The 20,085-nt window shown below is 54.0% G+C and overlaps 1 protein-coding gene across 1 annotated transcript in view; it reads right to left on the bottom strand.

Annotated features, from left to right (window-relative positions):
• Positions 1-1,656: 1,656 nt before the first annotated feature.
• The window catches only part of ANP32A (acidic nuclear phosphoprotein 32 family member A), a 37,098-nt gene continuing 18,669 nt past the window's right edge, over positions 1,657-20,085 (bottom strand). Inside the window, exons 2-7 of the mRNA XM_002920626.4 lie at positions 9,158-9,307; positions 8,839-8,961; positions 6,676-6,874; positions 5,369-5,466; positions 3,161-3,224; positions 1,657-2,905 (exon numbers count right to left, since the gene is read on the bottom strand). Coding sequence (XP_002920672.1) covers positions 2,844-2,905; positions 3,161-3,224; positions 5,369-5,466; positions 6,676-6,874; positions 8,839-8,961; positions 9,158-9,307 — 696 coding nt within the window. The 3' untranslated portion in view covers positions 1,657-2,843. The remainder of the gene's footprint in view (positions 2,906-3,160; positions 3,225-5,368; positions 5,467-6,675; positions 6,875-8,838; positions 8,962-9,157; positions 9,308-20,085) is intronic.

Here is a 20,085-nt window from a genome sequence, read left to right as displayed (position 1 = left end):
GTCCCAGCTGCTGGCCCTCCGGTGTAAGGAGAGCGGGCTGGCTCTGGAACCACACCCCCCTGGCTTATCCCTGGTGCCGCTGCTCTTTTGCTGCTCTTTTCCGGCTGCATGACCTTGGGCCGACCGACCGGCTGAGCCACATGTAGACAAGGAGAATGGCGCTTCCCAAAGGTGGCCGTGAGGATTCACTACGATGAACAAGATGCCGCAAAGAAAGCCTGGTACCAGGCACACAGCCAGTTCGACAGACAGGCTTTTACTGCCTCTCCCCCTTGGGCTGAGGTTCCTCTTCTTCCTTCCATTCACAACTGAGTTCAGCGAAGTGGAAATAGTCCCCACGGACCGGGTTTCATGCTGGCTCCATTGCTTCTTACCCCCCATCACTTGACCTCAGTTTCCCTCATCTGTAAAATGGGCACAGTAAACCCTTTGAGGGTTGCTGTGAATGCTTGGTATGATCGATACAGATAACCTGTTCTTCCATTAATCCCATCAGCACTAACCTGTCCACCACGATCCATTTTACCTTACATTTTATAGCACTCATGTTCAGATTTATGCAGCTAACCCCTGAAGCCTCCATGGAGTCAGGGCCGGAAAGCCCAGGGCCAGGTCTGAGTGTCTCTCGATTTCACCCCATTCCTATGTTCTTTCCCCGGCTCTGGAAGACAAGAGCATGCCCACCTGGTTCTCCCTCACCGCCCCAGTATAGCACAGCCCCTGGCTCTGGGATGCCTTCACCTCATCTGACACCTGGAGCCAGAGGACGTCTTTCTGTGCCAAAAAAAAAAAAAAAAAAAAAGACAGACAGCAGATACCAGGGCACCACCCAGGAAATGGGGAGCGTCAGTCTCTCCCCAAGCACCTCATTCTGTGGGAACGGCACAGAACTAGCCCTCACCTTGGGGTTCAAGGCTGTAGGGCTAAAAAAGTACATATGTGTATCTGCATTCACTACCACAGTACATTGGTATAACCCTTTTGGAAAACATAGAACCTTCCATGTAAGCCTTAGAAATGTCAACTTTTGGTTCAATGACCCTACTTGGAAGCATCTATACTAAAAAAAATCCACAAAATGTCCAAATGTCCAACAACACAACATCCACTATAGTGAGAAGTGGGAAATAACCCAAATATTTGTCTAACTAACCACACGGTCAGCATTCAGCACGTCAGGACAGTTAACAGACTGCTCCATCGCCATTGAAGGGATGTGCTTTTGAACTCTTCAGAGGTAAGAGATCATGGGAAGTCAAAAAAGGAATAAATTTGTTTTGCACATTCCTGAGATCTTCGAGCACATGTTCTTTCTCCAGAATCTGAACAAAACCGTGAAAAGAGAATTCAAAATAAGGTCCCAAGTTGGCCTAACTAAGTTTTTGGTGATTGAATAACTTTCTACCTCCTTACATCTTTTTGGGTTTGTATGCTGACGATGAAGCTTTCCATGAAGACGGCACACGAGCGGGCCCTGCTTGGAGGCCCAGAGCATCCAAGCCCCAGCATCGGGTTACCTGCCCTGAAAAGCAAGCTCTTTTATCAGATAACCAATGCTAAGCTTCCCTCCCCCACCCCTTCGGCTAGCCGCTTATCTGGAATGATCTTAGCAACAAGATTGATGGCCCCGCTGGACTCAAAGAAGCCACCCCCAAAAAAATTGTATAAAAAGATTTATTGAAATTTATCAATGACAAACAGACATAAAACTCAAAAGTTTGGCTCTTCTGAGGGGGAGGAGAGAAACTGGTGCAGATGTTCTTTTATACAGATGAAACATGGGCTAGGAAATCACACGTCACTTCTAAAGCAATCCAGAAGAGGGACATGAAAGCAAACCTGTACATTCACTAGGAATTTGCAGTCATTTCAGATTTCCACTAGGTAAGAAAATACAATTTTGCGTTAGTTTTTTCCGTGCTCGGGTGTATGAAAAGAAACCCAGCCGACATGCAGCAGCGTCTCCCGCGCTCAGGTCTGTAAAAACGGTCTAAGCACAGAAGTACACGTGGAGGAATTCTCTGGTCATTTTTGTAAAACAAAGCGTTCTAATATTTTACAGAACAAGATAGGACAGTTTTTTTTTTTTTTTAAATCTTTTAAAGAGGTTGAAGTTGGAGAGTTTGCTGCTTCTCTTTTAATTATAATTACCAACTCCATTTTACTCCTGACTCCTAAGCCTGCTGTTTTCGGCTCTCTGGCTCATAGCTCTGAACAGTGACATCAGAGTCTTCTTCGGGGAGCAAAGCCCACCACCATCTGTGAAGGAGGAAAGAAATGAGAGACGGGGAATGTCCCCCAACCAGTGCCAAAATCCGCCTTTAGGTTGCTATTTACAAACCAGGGCCTTGGATGCCTCTAGCCGGCCTAAGAAATGCAGGAATCACGAGAACCAGAACAAGAGGTAAGATGTGGGCTGGTGCTCACTCAGCCCCTCCGGGGCTTTTGAGAAACCACATGGAGGCCAGCCATGACCTTCCAACCCATTCCAGAGACTCGGGAAATACCAGGAAATGGGAGAGCCCTCCAAACCGTCCTCTTTTGAGAGTCAGGAACAAATGCTCACTTGGTGTGTACTCAGCTATCGCATTTACAGGGACCAAACCAGACACAAAGAAAAAGTAGGGGAAAAAAATAAAGAGTGGCAGTAAAAATAGTATTTTATTCCACCCCCTCCCGCCCTCCCTCCCCCCACAACCCCCAGTACACTTTTCCCCTCTCGTTCCCACAGCAACGTTACAATCAGAAAAAAATAAGTTTCAGGGGGCGGGATTTCGGGGCGGGGGGATATGGGTAAAAACAGTCAAATCACAATAGGAATTTTTCAAAATAGGTTATTCCACTTAGTCATCGTCTTCTCCCTCATCTTCAGGTTCTCGTTTTCGCTTCTGACCCCTTTCTTCCTCTGGAAGAGCAAGGACAAGGCATTTCGGTTAAAACATGGATCTTGCCTCTAACTCCACCCCCCTGCTGGGAACCCGGAGGACTGCCCGTCTGGGAAGCTCTGCCAACCCCTGGCAAATCGGAGTCGGGGGATCCGCAGAGCCAGGGAGGCCCCGGGGGCCTCGGATGGGCGTGTTCTGCCCTCAGTCGGGTCCCCAGGGCCTGTGCGGTCGGGGGGCCAGGCCGCTACCAGCTGAGAGTAAAAATGCTGCCATACCACCAACATCTTCTTCATCTTCCTCATCGTCTACTTCCCCGTCGTTATAACCCTCTTCATCCTCCTAGGAGAGAAGACGGACATTAGCGATGCTTCCCATCCGGGGATACGTAAGGAAGGCACTTCCCTAGAGAGTGGGATCAAAAAAGCGGGGCCGCCCCAGCCTCTAAGAGCCCAAGAACCTGCCACCTCAGGACGGATCCAAAGCAGAGGGTCTTTCCCATCAAGGGTCCCATTAAGAATCTGAGAAAGCCTCGAACCCCCTCCCCAGAAAATTCCCGCATCACACACAATATCTGCAAACAGTGTTGGGGGGGGGGAGGGCGGGTTCGAACCCAGACAAGCTTTCCTGTCTCTGTGCTCTCCAGGGAGAAACTCCCCAAGCCGACTCTGTCGTGCCAAGCCAGCCAGCCTTTCATTTGGCTTCAAAATTGTTTTGGCTTCAAGGGAAGACCCCAGTTTTAGCAAATCCAGATTCTGTGGGCAAGTCCAACCTCAGCCTCCCCAGCCCGTCTACCACTTTGCACACTGGGATCCCTTGCAGGGGAGGCTAAAGGCCCCCTGAGGACATCATCTCCAGCTCCCTGAGATTCAGCAAGGTGCGTGAATCCACTCTCAACACAGGACCGCTGCTGAGGTTGTTCCTGAAGTCCCCCACTAGTCGAATCTCTGCCTGCTGAACACTGTTCCTAAAGCAGCAGGCAACCCACTGTTTAAAAAGAACTTGGTGATAGACTTCTTTTTGTCAAGGGAAATATCCTTTTATAATGTCACTAAATAGTTCTTTAATCAGTCTGTTTGCTAAGAGGTTTTTTTTTTTTTTGGTATCTGTGTATAAGCTGTCCTTCTCTGGAAGCTGGAACTCTGCAGATGGTCAATGAGATTACAAAAAAAAAAAAAAAAGGCAAAAAAACAAAACAAAACAAAAAACCCCCTGCACACTGTGGCTCCTGTGACAGGAAGTGCAAGATGAAAAATCCATTAGCCAACCAGACCTACTCCTCTGTCCTGGGGGGGGACGGGACAGGACTGTTTTTCTAAGTCTTTGTTTTTAAATTACTCGCAATATTCTTCAGAGCTGAGCCTAGTGGCCCACACCTAGAGAGAAGGGAAACCAAGCAGCTGAATGAGACAGGAACCAGGCTGATCGCACTGACTTTTTCTGTTCGCCTTGACCTGACTCTCCCAGGTGTGTGTGTGGGGGGGGGGGCGGAGATCCTGCCCAAGCAGGTCCATGTGGCAGGCAGGTGTCTGAACCCGTAATGAATGGAGACAGGAAATCGGGGGGCTAGGAGGGAACCAGCAGGTACCTTGTCCACACTGTTGTCATTTTAAGCCTCTCCAGGTCTAACTTTTGTAATTAGGAAGAGCTGGCTTAGAATTCCGAACAAGTCATGAACATGACTCCTACAGAGAGACTCCAAACATCCAAACACAAAACCCAGCACACAGAGCCAAGAACCTTGAGGGTGTAAAAGCCTAAAACAGTAAGTGGTCAAACACTGTCCTCAAATTACTTACAAATCATTATATTCTCTTAAGAATTCACTGAGTTGATCCCTATTAACAACCCAGCTGTAAAACAAGACCTATTTTACAGATGCAGAAATAGGCTCGGAAAGGTTAAGGGACTTATCCAGGGACACACAGCCAGCAAGGGGCAGAACTGGGCTCCACCCCCACAGACTGTGCTGTATTAACCCTCACAGACATGCACAGGCCTTGTTAGAAACTGGGAGCAAGCCAGGGTGTTAGGGTAATAGTATGACTTCCATGTGTGTGCTAGGGACCTGGTCACTCTGATTTGGTACCCAGCGGTGTCTTATCCTACCACCCATTGGTTCAAAGCAAGTCTTTGGTTTTCCCCAGCAGAGGCTAAGTGCTCAGTAAATATCTGAATTAACATACCAATGCGAAGAGGCAGAAAATAAGGATGTGGATTCCCTCAGAACTAATTTTCATGTAGAAACAAGGGCTAGTCCCTCCTCACCTGCTTCCAGAATCCTCTCCCTCTTCCCCTCCCAGGGCTGGCTGCCAAGTCTTGACTTCCCCAGAGCAGCCCAATAGAGGCCCGAATATGGTCTCATTTCCCCACCCAGGGCTTCTGGGCTGCCACAGGCTGGTCACCGAGGTACTTCGTGGGACTGAGTCACGGGCAAGTAAGGGGGACCCCGGGAGATGGTGCCCCTGCCCAGCCCGGCCCCTTACCTCCTCTTCTCCACTCACGTCCTCCTCCTCTCCCTCGTCCTCCTCCTCTTCATCCTCTTCGTCTTCCACTACCTGAGTATCTTCGTCATACTCTTCCTCTGTGCAGCAGAAACGGGGGCAAGGGAAGCGGTGGTGAGCTGGCCTCCCTCACGGCACAAACCCAGGCTCATGGGCCTGGCACAGGCGGTACGGTCTTCGACGGGGCCCAGGACCCTTCCACTGCCCCCCCACCTCCGGCCCACAACCTGGATGCTCCAATGTGACCCGATACATCCTGAGGTCATCCAAAAGACACGCCTTCCTCCCGAGTGCTACAAAAACAGAGATCCCGTGTGGAGGCTGAGACCACAGAGAAACTGCTGCATCCGAGGAACAAATCACAGGGCTTACGAAAGCCAAGATGTTGATTCACTTGGAAAGAGCATCTAGCCAACTCCTGGCTTTAAAGGTGAAAATCTGGGTCCCTGGGGGGAGAAGTGACTTGTTCAAGGTCACACATCAAGTTAGCCACGGAGGTGGGCTTAGTGACCTGGGCTCAGGACGCCGGTCCTGGGCCCTTCCTGTTGCACCCCAAGACGGAACAAGCTAGGGCAAACCCGTGTGTTGAGTAACTTGCAAAACACTCCGACCTAACGAGGAAAAACAAAAAATCTTGTGTCTGAATTAATGGGCCACATGTCTCTGTTCTCACCATTACTATGGCCATGAAGCCCTGCAGGGAAGCCGCACTGTGGTGCCGGCACACGGGAAGGGGACAGCGGGAAGTGGCTCTTTCTTTTCTTCCTTCCTTCCTTCCTCCCTGTAGGCCTTGCCAGCTCACCCTCACTGCACTACCAGGGTGCCCAGCCCGCCGCCTGCAAGCGTCTTCCTCTTCCCCAGGGGCCCCAGGGGCTCCTGCGCCCACACCCTGCAGGTCCCATGGTCCTGTGGTCTGCAGCCACCAGGGGGCTCCACAACCTCTCCAGCTCCTGCCCTCCTCTCCACTCCTGGAGACCCAGATGAATGGGACCCTCGGGCCACACCCCCTGTTCCGCGTGGCAGGGGTGGGGAACTGAATCCAGGGTCATACTACAGAGGCACATAGCATCTCATTCCGGGGGGCCTCTGGAAAAAGAGGAACACCTGATGGGAGGGTTCAGTTAGATGCTTTTCAAGGAGTTACCATGGAATCAGGAAGCCTCAGGATGCTTCTCTGGGGTTCGAGCCCCGTGAGAAAGACCAGGGACCGTGGTTAACAAAGCAGCCCCTCCCCTCCGCTACTGCGGAAAGAGGAGACCGCCCAGCCCGCCCCTGACCCCCACACCCACCATCCTCGTCCTCCTCGTCGTCATCCAGGCCCTCCACGTAGCCCTCGGCGTCCGAGTCGGGGGCCTCCTTGTCGTCCCGGTCGTAGCCATCGAGATACGTGAGCTGCGGGAGGAGCTTGAACACGTTTTCTCGGTAGTCGTTCAGGTTGGTTACCTCACAATTGAAAAGGTCTAAGCTCTTGAGGTTTTCTAACTTCTTCTGCAAGCAGAGAGGTGAAGTCAACAGTGAGCCATCTGTGGGAGGGCGGGAGGGGACGGGGCGAACCACCCCGGGGAAACAGGTGGAGGAAACAGCTTTGCTCTGCCCAGCCCCATCCCTGGGGGGTGGGCCTCAGTCCCTCACCTGGAAAACAGAGGATGGACCCTAGGGCCTTTAAAGCCTCACCCCACACCATCGCACTCAGCCTGCAACTCCAGCCTTGGCCCTTCAGTGATGGGCTTCAAATTAAGCTGGGGCTCCCCTGGGGCTCCGGCCAAGAGCTTTGCTGCTGCCCCTGTGACTGGGGAGCCAGAGGGAAAAGGCAGCACGGACTAACAAAGTCATGAGGGTGAGGAGGACGGCCATTAAGGCAGCACACCGGGTAGTAACTCGGTTTCTCCTCACGACCCTGAGAACCAGAGGGGGTCACTAGTTCCGCTGCTCTCGCGATCTCAGGAGCGAGAAGTCATTCTCCGCAGGTCACAGGCAGGGAGGGTGTCTGGGCTGTGGTCTGGGTGGGCGAGCCCAGCAAACCCCATCCTGCAGAGGTGAGCACAGCACCTCAAATCACACTGGTCACCAAGGAGAAGCTACGAAAACGCATGCGGTCTGTGCAGGGAGAACAGGGCGAGCGTGTGCGTGTGTGCGTGTGTGTCTAGGTCTGACCTTTAATGGTAACCGAATCACAACGATTTATATACACACACACTTGGGTCTCCATCCCTGTCTCCCAAAATACACATATTCAGAACTTCAAAGATTTTCCTGGGAAATCATGAAATCAGGGTTCCAGGTAGATCAAAATAGTTTTGCTTTTGCTCTGGGAGGTCAGGGTTGGACCTGAAAAGAAGGTCTCTGGGAAGCATATCTCGTAGTTGACTCCACGCCGCAGACGGGAGAAGCGTGAGCTTAACGACGAAGGGCCGGCTTTGACTTCTGTCGCCCTGGCCACCCCTCGAGCCACCCCTCAAGCGTCCAGAGAGGGCGAGGAGTGCTTGGCGGACAAGAACCTACCAACCCAAACTGAGGGATACCCCAACCTCACCTCTATAAACCTAGACAAGGGAAATGTGGCAAAGTTGGCACATATCCTCACGACCTTCCCGAGTCTAATGTGCGTGGCTTGTGGGCGGGTTTCTAGGTGTATGCCGGGTGTATGTCTATAGTAAATGTGCTCATTTAATGCGATAGCAATTCTGTATCTCAAGAATGCTGTGAATCATGACACAGCTGAAATCAAGGGAACTCAATCCTTCAGGAAAAAAAAAAAAAACCCAAAAACCCAAACTGCTGTTCTGACCAGGCCTTGCCCCTTCCTGGCGAGTAAATCCATGTAGTGTGGGGTGTGTTCAGCTGCATGAAGATGAGGCCCTGGTCACCATCACACCAACGACTGGAGACCAGGGGTCAGTCACTCTCCTCTGTGCCCCTTAGAGGCAGGCCAGCACTGAGGCTCCCGTCCCGTACCATTCCGTGCCATCCAGGGGGCCATCCCACCATTCGGAGGTCCCAGCCTCGGGCTGGCCATCCAAGGAGAAAACAAGTGGCCAACTCCGGGGGCAGCTAATTCCCGGATGGCTCCTCTCACCCCAACGAGGGACAAGGAAACCACGCTTTAAGAAATGACAACTCGGGTTTCCAGAGCTGAGCAGAAACCGTACGAAGAAAAGCACTCAACCAGAAGCCGTGGCGAGGGTCCGACCCCTCCCTTGCCCCTGACTGCCCACCGGGGCTGTGTGCCCTTGCTCACCGCTGAACGTCTCTAGGCTTCTGTTTTCTCTCTGGACCAAGCAGAAATAGTAGCCCCAGCTCTACCTCACGGCCCATAACGAGAGTCAAATGAAGTAAGGAGAGCGGAAGAAAAGCCCCCAAACCCAACACTCTACAGGGCAGAAGCAGTATTCCCCGGTACCGAGCCCTCCCGCCTCCCGCCCCGCGCAGAGGGAAGGACCCAAACGACTCACCAGTGGCTCTATTGTGCTGAGGTCTTTAATTTTGTTGCCACTTAAATTTAGATGCGTGAGGTTCGGACACTTTTCTGCCAATACTTCCAGGCCCCCTGAGATTCTGTTATCGCTTAGTTCAAGCTGCAGAGGGCAGGGAGGGGAAAAGCAGAAAGAGCTGTTAAAACAAAGGCCGAGGGCCCAGGGCGCCCGGCCCTCGGCAGACAGACAGGCGAGGGGCAAGTCGGTGCAGGCACCCGGCTTCACCTTCAGGCCCGCTCCCTGAACACAGAGGAGCGACCCCCTGCCCCGCTCACACAGACTCCTACACCCTACTTACCTTCTTAAGTTTGTTTAACTTTGGTAAGTTTGCGACTGAGGTGAGGCCTACGTTGATTGTACTTAAGAACTCCAGTTCTTCAAACTCATCTGTGAGGCCTTCGATTTTGCCTTCAATCGACCGGCAGTTGTCCAGGACGAGCTCTTTCACCTGCAAAGGCAAGGCCAGCGTGAACGGAGGTGCGGACTGGGGGCTGAGGCCGGGGAGGGGGGTCGGGCCTCCTCGGGAGGACGGGGAGACAGGCCCTCCCGTAGACGGTGGCGGCGCTTTCTCTGCCTCTCCAGGAGCAGGGCACTGCCAGCACTCACCCCAGCCTTCCCACCCTTAGCAGAACTGGGGGCAGGGAGCACTGTGGCGGGAACATGCTCCCGACGGGAGCCTGGGCCGGACCGCAGGTGACACACTCAACACTCCCTGGTGGTCTCGTCCCAACCCCACTGCCACACTCCTCCAAAACTCCTGTTAAAAAATAAGCCACCAGAGTCCCCAGCTTCCCATCAGCACCAGGCACGCAGTCAGATCCTTCCAGCCCCAGCCCCCCGAGGCCTCAGCCTGACCACCTCCCAGGGCCAGCTACCTTACTTCCCCTCCTCAGGCCCCACCTTCCCTCCGCCTCTGTGAGCCTATGGCCCTCTGCGTGCAGATGGGTCCCAAGACACACGTGGACGCTTGCTCTAAACGGCCTGCCCGCCAGAGCCTGCCCACCAGGTCTGGTGCTCGTCACCACGGTCTCCGCCGTGCCCTGGCCCAGGGTAGGGACGGCAGACTAGGGAGCCCCCCCACTCTCCATTCTCTAGACCAGCCCCGTGCCACAGAACTTCCTGCAACGATGGACACCTCCTGCTCAGGCCACGAGAGGAGCCACTGTCAAGTGTGGCCACTGAGCACCTGCAACGTGGCTGGTGAGAACGAGGGACTGAGTTTTCGTTTTCCTTAAGTGTAAAAAGATACTTAGTACTTATAGTTACCATACTGGACAGAGCTTCTCTGGACCCTGCTCTTCACAGGGTCCTCAGAGCAGACGTGAACGGAAGAAATGAAACCCCACAAACCGAGGACGGCCCCACAGTGACATGCTGGGGTCGTCAAAGAGCCAAAGCTGGTCTCTGGAAGCACGTCTGGGACCCTGTCTGTCCCTCCTGTAAAACTCCCGGGAGGCAATTGTGCCACTAGAGTTCTTAGATTTTCCTCGTTTCTCTTCTTACCCAAATCTGAGCCCAAATCTTTCTTTCTAAGAATATAGAAAGACTGATAAAAAGCCACTTCTCACTGGGAAAGCTAGACAGGGCTGAAAGGTGATTCCAGGCTCCAGTGCAGAGAGGAGGGAGACCGGCTGAGGGAGTAATCAAGTCTCGGCCTGAATGACCCTGGGGAGTCAGCAAGGGAGGCCAGGGTGTCCTGCCTCCAGGCAGATGCCGGTGGTCACCCACTCCTGCCCCAGCAGTCCGGCTGCTCCCTGGCCAAAGGTGACTCCTCCCGGCTGCACCTAGTGCTGACACGACATCCCCACCCGCCTGCTCCCTGTGGCCTCAAGGGAGCAGGCATTGAGGTCGTTGGTATATTGCCAGCCCGGGACGTCCACCCACACGTTCCTTGGCACGGATGGGTCAGGCGGTATCGGACAGTATGGTCTAGTTCTTCTCAACAGCAGTCCCACATTGTCCACAGGGTCACTTCAGCCCCTCAGAGCCCTTTCTTCTCCTGGACAAGCAGACTGATTTGCTTAGACCTCCCTGCTGGACCCAGGACGACTCGCTAGCTACAGTCCCCAGTCCTTCCTCCTGCTGGGGCCTCTTGGGGCCAGGGGGAAGCTTGGGGGAACAGAGTCCACAGTGGGCCTGTCGTGCTCCCTCTCAGCCCAACCTCACCTGCGGCAGACCAGGGGAGCTTGGGGGCACGTCTACACTGGCACACGTGGGCTGCAGAGCCCCACAGCTGCCCTGCTTCCTGCCTCCCTGGTGGAGAGAGGTGGAGCGCTCAGCCCAGGTCAGCAGCAGTGTGCCAGAAGGGGACAAGCCAGGCGCAGGAGCTCCTTCCCAGAGCAGACCCATTCTGGGCCTAGGACTGGCCGGCCGAGGCCCGCCTTTCCTTGGGACCTGGGATGGGAGAAGTTAAATCCTTTTCCACTCCTTCAGTCCCTAGGAGAGGCCAGATGTCCAGGTCAAGCCACCTTCTCAAGGTCACTGGCAAGAGTGCCTGGGAATAAATCCTATGAGGCCTTCTACCCCAGGGCAGGAAATCAGTGTAGATCCAGGAAGCCAGGCCTTAGGGGAGCAGGGCAAATGGAGGGAGATCCACTGTGCTGGAGGGAGGGAAGACCACCTCCTTTGCCTGCACTGAACGCTGGAGCCATGGGGCCCAGTCTTCAGAAGGCGCTGGGGATTCTTGACGGTCCACCAGAGAAAGACAAATTATGAGAAGGGATTCCAGCCCAGCCTCAAAGATTTCAGACATGCGGTTTTTCCAGACGGGTCAAGGGCTTCTCTTCTTACGGCCGTAAGCCAAGGAAAAGAAGGTCTTAGAGATGGGGGAGGTGGTGCTGGGAGTCGGGGGAATTCTTCCCGGAAGCTGGCCTCTTCCAGAGAGGCACGATGCTGCCTGGGAATTCTACGGACAGACCCAGGGTCCAAGTCCCAACTCCCAGCGCCACCGCCAACCGGGGACCAGTCCTCTCGGGGACAATACTTAAGCCACTACCACTGACGTGTTTATTAATAGTAACAGTCGGATCTTCCCTGAGCCCTCACAGGTACCCTCGCCGACATGCTTCGCCCGCACCAGCTCGCCTAATCCTCACCACTGCTCCCTGGGGGGAGGCTCCCATTTCCCGGCCACCTCAGAACCCCCGACCCTCAAGTCCCAGGAATGGACTGCACCAAGCTGCTCAGTGTTGGCTCCTGATGGTTTCTCCAACGTTCCCAGATGTGAGGCTCAAGCTCTCCCAGACCCAACTCAACCCTCTGAGCTCCCCTGATGCCCCTCTTCTTCTAACGGTTCCACCAGGAGGATGGGGGCCACTCCCAGCGGTCCCCGCCCTGGTTACACTTCCTCGGTAACCAAAACAAAGCCCAGGCCAGCCCTCATTCAGATGAGGCTGCGATGAGGGAGCAAGGATGTGGAGAGGGGCTGGGGACGGGGGACCCTACTCGTGCCCGAGTAGGAGGAGGCCCTGCCAGCCGCTGGGGGAAGCCCGTGCTGCCTGGAGTGCCAGCAGGTGGCCCTTACAGGTCAGGTCTGTGGGGCCTCTGGGACCCCCACTGGTTTTCGCATTTCCTTCCTGGCAGGGGGTTGCAGCAGTGTTTGGGGCAAGATCAAAGAGGTGAGAGAGGGGCAAGGCTGAGACCTGGAGGCTGCTGATATCACCAAAAAGCCCAAACCTCGAGGGGGAAACCCACTGCTGCTTTAGGGAGTGACTGTCACTTTGGAGATGGCAGGTGAGCTGCCTGTGAAGTGTCTGAAAGGGACCAAACAGGAAAAAACACAAACACCAGCCCACCAGGTGGCCCGGAGTCTTCCCATGCACCCTCTTGTGTCCCCCTGGGTCCCCGGACTCGGTGGAAGGCCGCCGTTTCCTAGAGCTCCAAGACAGGCTCACATGTTTCCAAACCTCCAACCAGCCCCAACACCCCTCAAATCCACTTGGGCCTCCTGCTCCAATCCCAACCCACTGCCTCCCGTCTGTGTGGTGGCCGCCACTCCAAGCCCTTCCAGGCGAAGAGCGTGTATCCCTTTTACATCCTGGGTGTGTTCTGCTTAAAAAAGAAAAAAAAAAATTAAGGTCCCCGTCCCCCTGCCAAATCCTGGGTGTGAGCTAAGTGCAAAGTTAAAATTAAACTGAAAATTTGTACTTTGGGTTGAGATTCTCTCCCAACTCCACTGGCCCTTTAAAAATATCTGCATGTGGTTACTCTCTTCCCGGCCCGACAACTGGCTTACTCTGTTAGTGTCAGAAGCTTTGCAAACACCCATGGACAGAACTGCGCGGAGTCTCTTTCACTCCTCAGGTGTCAGCCCCAGGAGGAGTCTGCATATTCACCCTGGGCCCCCACGAGAGGTCAGTGGGGAGGCATGGAAGCTTCCCAAGCAATCAGACTGTCCGGCTCCGGCATTTCCTGAAAAACTTGTCCCCAAAGCAAGGACACAGCAATCATTTCTCACCAACGGGAGCTGAAACGTCCGTGATAAACACAAACACATTATTACTCTAAGGAACAACCCGTTGCTTGTTTCAAAACTGTGAAATCTTGTCTTCACAGCTCTCTCAAATTTGATCGTTTCCTCTCTGTTCTCTACACTGCAGTCCTAGTCACGGTCATCTAAGTCACTCCAAGTCTGTTTCTGCCTCCAAATGGGATCTGTGAGAGCAGGGACAACTGGACTACTGGAATATTCAAGGAGCCGGCTGGCTGGTGACCCTGACTCCGTCCCCGAGGTCTGAGGCTCCGCCTCTGTGGAAACGGGAGAATGTATCTGTTTAACCTATGAAGTGCAAACTCCAGCCTAGAAAACATTCCTCCTGGCTTCCTGCTGCTTGGGGAGTTGGGGTGGGGGTAGACAGGGGATTCCAAGTTCCTAAACTGACCTAAGGAGGCTCCCACCTCTCCCCACTTCTCCCAGTCGCAGGGCTCCCCACGTCTCACCCTTGCACCACAAATGGTGTTCAGGCACCCCTCCCCAGGAAGCCTTCCCCACTCAGCTCCGAGCATCCCAGGGCACCGAGGGCAGCTGCCACATGAATCATTTAATCGTGTATTAAGCATCCGATCCTCCTAGAGGTCAGGGACTGTCCTTCCCCGTAATCAGCCTAGCGGGGCGCGGACACCAGAGCAACTGCTTAACAAATGTCCTGGTTATCGTGCCAGGCCCAGCATTAGGTGCCGGGCATACAGAGGGAGTCAAACCACCGTGAAACCGGTCCCATACAGATGGGAATGAACCTGACCTCTTATAAACAATGTGTTGCCCAGGAAGCAGGCCGACTGCACACACTCCTCTTGACCTGACCCAGTGCTCTGTACACGGACCTCTTGCCTAGAAGCAGCCCCTCCCTCCGTAAAGGGTGTACCTATGACATTGTTATAGGGTAACGTGCTGGGGACTCGGAGGCTGCGGTGAGCCACGGTTGGGGTCCTTGCCAGCAAGAGGTGTGGTGGCGGCTGGGAGGAGGCCGCCGGCTGGTAAACAGCTACTGGAGCAGTGTGCCAGGTAGCAGGCCAGAGTGGGGACAGAGTGCATTCTTCAAATGCCTCCACCCGTGAGAGGACAGGCACGCTCAAGGAGGCAGGAAGACAGGAGGGACCCAGAAACACGGAGAAAGGGGATGCGCTACATGAAAGCCAGGACTGGCCATGTACTTGGAAAGGCTTAGCTGAAAATGAAAATGGGAGACCCACTGCTCAAAACTTGTTGAGAATTCCGCAGAGACAGCAGCGCATTAAACCCAAGGGACGGCCCTTCGAAGCCCAGGGCCCTGTATGATCACACGGATCACATGCCCATGATCGGGGGCCCTGATTTCAAGGGACAGCTCGGGCCTAAAACAGAGCCCTCGGAAGGCCAGAACCAGAGAGAAGGAAGCTCGAGTGAGAACAGCTCTTTCTTTTTCCAGCACTTCCGGAGGCAACGTGGAGAGGGGGACAGAAGGCAGGCTCCGGAGTCAGACAGCCTTGGCTCAAGTCCACATTCTCCACTTGCTAGCTCATCTCACCTCTCCTGAGCTTCCGTTTCCTCCAATGACAACAGTGCCCATCACTAGAGCTGGATTAAGTGAATTCATGCACTCAGAGCATCCCCAGCCTGGCAAAAGTCACTTGCCTTCTCCCCGATCCCCAGCTACCTTCACCACCGTGTCCGCAGCCACGGCACACGAACGGGAACGGGAACAAAGGGGGGGCCGGCACACCTGCGCCCCCAGAGCTGTCTCTCATGGGATGCATGAAGCTTCTTAGCATTTTGGAGAGCTGAGATGTTACACCCAAAACATAGCCCTCTCGACTCTATCTACACCTCGGTTTGTTTCTTTGTCCCCCACTACCCTCGAGCCTTGATTTTCTTTTCATTCACTGGGCGAGAATTCAATAAATATTTGTAGCGTTGGTTTCAACCCCATCAGTCCCTGACCAATTTAGTTTTCAGGTTCCAGTCTTGTACAGAAGAGGAGACTCAAATCAAATTGACCCCGTGTTTTTTTGGTGCTCATGGGTTTTAAATAGGTCAGCTTTTAAATGGGCCATCCCCTGTTGCAGATCCCATTTCTAGCTAGAAGGCCAAACTGTTTGAGTCACCAAGGCTGAGGGAAAATGAGCGTCTTCCTAAAGGTGTTCAACAGGAGTGACGGATGCTTGTGATTTTGTTGTTTTGACCCTAAAATCTCTACTTCTGCTTAACAGTCTGTGGGGCAAAACCTGCAAAAACCAGGCAGGTTCCATGAGGGGGAAAGTCAGGCTCTGGGAGAAAAGTCAGACATTTCGAAAGCTAGAAAGGCCTTCGGGATCATGTAGGTCAGTGGCTTTCTGACCACAGCCCACAGTAAAAAATATATTTATGCCGTGGCTCAGTGGGCACATGTTGTGTACACAGGCACACACACCAAAACAAAACATACCCAATTACAATCACTCTTTTCTATTACATTAAAAAAAAAATTGTTTTTTTTTTTAAATGTGACCCACAGCTTGTAAAACGCTGATCCAGTTTAGCCCTCCTGCTGCAGAGGAAAAAGCAAGGTCCAGAGCTGGCCCAGAGCCCAGGAACCCCGAGCGGCGTGATTCTTCTGCCACGGCACCTTACCCCATCGCTCTGATCAGAATCACCATCCCCGGTGGAAGACTGTGGCATCATCCACATAGCTCTCGAATTTCTGCTAATGGGAGGATATTCTGCAGCCACCTGGTAGCTAAGACTCTGGTCCCTGCACCTTAAAGATCTTTTTTTAAAATCTTAAACTAAGGGGCAGGGTCCCCACGTTACCTTAAAACCAAAAAAATCTCTCCAAGAAAAAAGCATCTGAGTGTCTGGATTTTGTTTGTTTCCTACAATAGAGCTCGGAAGGCACGGGTGGGAGCACATGGCTGCGGGAAGTCGGTGACGCCATCCTTATTATTTTAGGGAACCGTGGAACGCAAGCCCAGGCCCGCTGCAGCGTAATTAAGCTGTCGGGCCCGGGTAATAGGCTAAGCGCCGTCTGGGGGAGGGCCCGCATTAACATAAACCCTGTGACTGGCTCCCGCGCTGCCTGGAACCGGCTCCCTACCTCCTCCAACGGGTATGGGGAGGTCTTGCTTTCTGCCTCGAAGACAGAGGCGCTGGTTCTGGGGCAGATCCTCCCTCCCGCCGGAAGGGCAGACTGGGCCGTCACTGGAGGCCTGGAGGGTGCCGGGTGGCTGGAGAACCCGGGCTTGTCCAATGGGCCTGTTTAGCGAGTGAACCCCCAGCAGAGCTGGGGCCCCTCCCTGATGTTCCGCCCTTGCTTTCCTCCCCTGACACCTCATTCCTCCCTTCTGGACCAGTCTAGAGTCTACTCCACTTTCAGACCTTGTCCGATCCGCCTCTTGGAGGAAGGCTTCCTTGATTACCTGCCCCTGGCCGGGCCCTCCCTGCCTGCTTTAAGTGTACGTGAAGGAAAGTATTCCCAGAGCAACAGAAAATAGGTCCAGAAGGCTGTCTGCGCCCAGGAAGTGGGGAAGAGTTGTCTTGGTCTGACTCTGCTAGGGGAAGGGGGTGTAGTGGGAACAGGGAGAGATGGGGTTTTGGAACCAGCAGTCTAGCAGGCTACCTCTTCTCCGCGGCTGCCCCTTCCCACCTTTAGACCCGGAGGGTGTGATGAAGCAGGAGTCTGAAGCAGAGTCCAGTGAAGGCACTGGTCCCAGCAGTGGTATCTAACTGGGGACCAGAAGGAAAGGGGGACAAGGCGCATGGAGGGACAGTGTAAAGGATCCTCATCAGGCAGTCTGATGCCCTGGATGGACCCTGGTTACTTTGCCGGTAACTTGCTGTGTGTCTTGGGGGAAGTCACATCCCTTTCTGGGTTTCTGCCAGTCCCCTATTTCACACACTGGACAATGGAGCCTGAGCACGGACAGGAGACCCCCTTTCTGTGGGTCCATATACTTTTAGTCCCACCTCACATCCAAACTCAGCCTCTATTCCCCAAATGGAAGTGGGAGATTTCATGGACCAAAAAAAGCCCTGATTTCATCACTGAGGGATGCCAGAAAGGAAATTTGGGGCCCCAGGCAATTAATGAAACACAAAAATCAATCGTGTAGTATCTTAAAACACACCAGGATCACAAAAACAGCCCCCAGAGGCTGAGGGCGTTGGGTTCCAAATGCAGGAGGCTGGCATCGTCCCATCTGATGTCTGCCATCTCCCAGGGCAGCAGGGAGCACGCAGCTCAGCTCATGGGGTCCAATTCCCCGTCCGACAATGCTGTGGTTCATAAAAACCCCCACCGTCCATGATGATCTTATTAAAGCACCACAGCACTGGCCCCACACAACAGAAGAGCCGTGAGGAGACGGAAAAGGAAGGCCCGGAGAGCAGAGGGGCAAATCCTGGTCCATCTTCCTAAAACACTGCTTTGATCATGTCCTATCATGTCTCGTCGCTCCTGGGCCACAGCCTTTAACCGCCACGGGGACTGCAAAGCCAGAGGAGGATTCCCAGCCTCCCAGCCACCAGTGCTCCCAGACCAAACGCCCTGCGCCTCTTCCCAAGGCAGTTTGTCCCCACCTCACCTCTCTGCCAGCCCCCCGCCCTGCAGCCAATATGGTGACACCAGCTGGCATTTCCTCCCCATGTGACAGGTGACGAAGTGCTTCCCCAGACATCACCTCGTTGAATCCTCAGACTGGAATTCTACCCATCCTATCCCTCTCCCGGGGAAACGGGCCCTGTCCACCAGGGCCCTCCGAGAGCCGCCGCTTGGCCACAGGGCACCTGGCAGCCCTTCCTCCTGCGGTCTCTCCTCCACACACTGCCTTACCAAGGGCTGAAGTCTCAGTGTTCCCCACTGGTGCCCTGCCCAGAGGGGCTGGCCTTCAGTAAACACTTGCTAAGTGGTCAAACTGGACCGGGTCATTCAAGCCAGAGCAAAAAATGGAGTGGGGGTGGGCAATGGCTCTGAAGAATCTTCTAGATTCGAAAAGGTTAAACAACCCCTTATTCATTTTCCGAAGCAAAGCATCCCAGTAATTCCACTCTTAGGCAAATCAACAAACATGGCTTCCTGGACCCTCTGTCCCAGCTGCCTGATGTGGTTGATTTGGGCTCCTGACATCAGATTCGGAGATCTTTAGCCCTGCTGGGATCACCCGTGGACAGCAGGGGCTGTCTGCTGTGGAAATGCCTCTGGAGTCTTCTCAGGTCAGCAGGGTCTGAAAAGACGGCGCAGGGTCTCTGCCATGGGTCCCATGTGGACCTTGACAGCTACCCTATCCCCCTAACCCCCGATGTGGCAAAACAGTCCACAAAACAATTGTTAATTCATTGGCTTCCTCAGTTTCACTCCTCGGGGATCTATGAGCTGGCAGGTCAAGCCTCCGCCCAGCCCGGCCCAGCAGCATAACCCGTGAGAAGACTCCACACTACCCAAACTCAGACGCTGGGCCGCTTCCCACAGCCCCTGCATGTGCCTCTGCTGGAATTTATAGCTGGCTGTTCCACAGCACTTCAGAGAAGCAAAGGACCCCATCATCACCACCTCTAGGGAACTACCGGATCCAATCCCGCTCCTCGGACAACTGATGAAGCTCGGTGGAAACCAACCCAGTGACTCACCCAAGGTCACACAGTTAGCCCATTATGGAATCAGTCCTTGGGCTGTTCTCCATTCTCCCCATTTGGGGCCCACATCCCAAAATCACAGGCCTCTCGGGGTGAACTCCTTGAAGCAAGAGGAAACAAAGGAGGACAAGGAAAACAGCGGTGAGGAAAAGAGCCCCACGCCTGATCCCGGCCCAACCCCCTCCCTCCCGCATCTGCACACACCCCAGCAGGGCCGGAGGTGCAGAAGGGGCAGAGAAAGGCTCAGTGGCCAACTTCCCTGCCGCCTCTACCCAAGATGACAGCGGCAGTGGCAATGACAGAAGCAAGCCAACAGCACGGCACTAAAGCCCTCCTGTCCAACCACCCACTAGAAGCCGCCGAGGTGGGCAGAAGTGGGAACCAATCTCGCACCAGAGCCTAAAGCTGGGGGTGGAAGTTTCTTCTCTCCAAGGCCACAAAACAAATCAGCCAGGGGTCACACATACGAAGCAATTTAATGTCAGTTCTTTCTCCTCGAGAGAGATGCGACATGTGCAACTTGCCTAAGTCTGTAAACGAAAGGCTTACGGTCAAAGTATTAGTGAGGGGTGCACAGGAGAGGCCTCGGGCAAACGTGGGCTCCCTATGTCTGCCCACTGGCCGGGCATGGAGGGGGAGCGGTGGCAGGAAGGCCAGGAAGGAACGGGGAAGCGAGGGGCTGCCAGGAGGAAGGAACACAGAAGGCAGAGTGACAGACAGACGGACTGTTAAAAAAGCCACAGGCAGTGAAAAAGAGGGAAGAAACGATACAGCTAAAGGCTTGGCACATTTTGCTTGACTTCCAGAGTTCCCCTCTTCACGGGGATTCTGAAGACAGAACTCGACCCTGTATTTGACAGTATTTACTGTCTTTTAAAATAGGGTCTGGGTCAGGTTCCTTGTTCTTCGCAGATCTACCCTAGCTGCTACAATCTCAGAATGCTAAAAGCCAGAACCAAAGACCTTACAACCTTCATGATTCTGGAAGAGATACGGAGGGGCCCCAGCACTGAGGAGACCGCGTGAAGAAGAACGTGCTGAATTCTGTCTTCACCAACCAAGGCCATCCCAGGCTGTGTGGACAGAGACAAGTCAACAAGGACCGAGGTTCCTCGGTCAAGGTCCCAAAGCACTCTCCCCCC

This window comes from Ailuropoda melanoleuca, chromosome 5 (assembly GCF_002007445.2).
Source record: "Ailuropoda melanoleuca isolate Jingjing chromosome 5, ASM200744v2, whole genome shotgun sequence".
Lineage (NCBI taxonomy): Eukaryota > Metazoa > Chordata > Mammalia > Carnivora > Ursidae > Ailuropoda > Ailuropoda melanoleuca.
The sequence above is the reverse complement of the archived record's forward strand: the minus strand, read 5'-3'. Positions and strand labels throughout refer to the sequence as shown.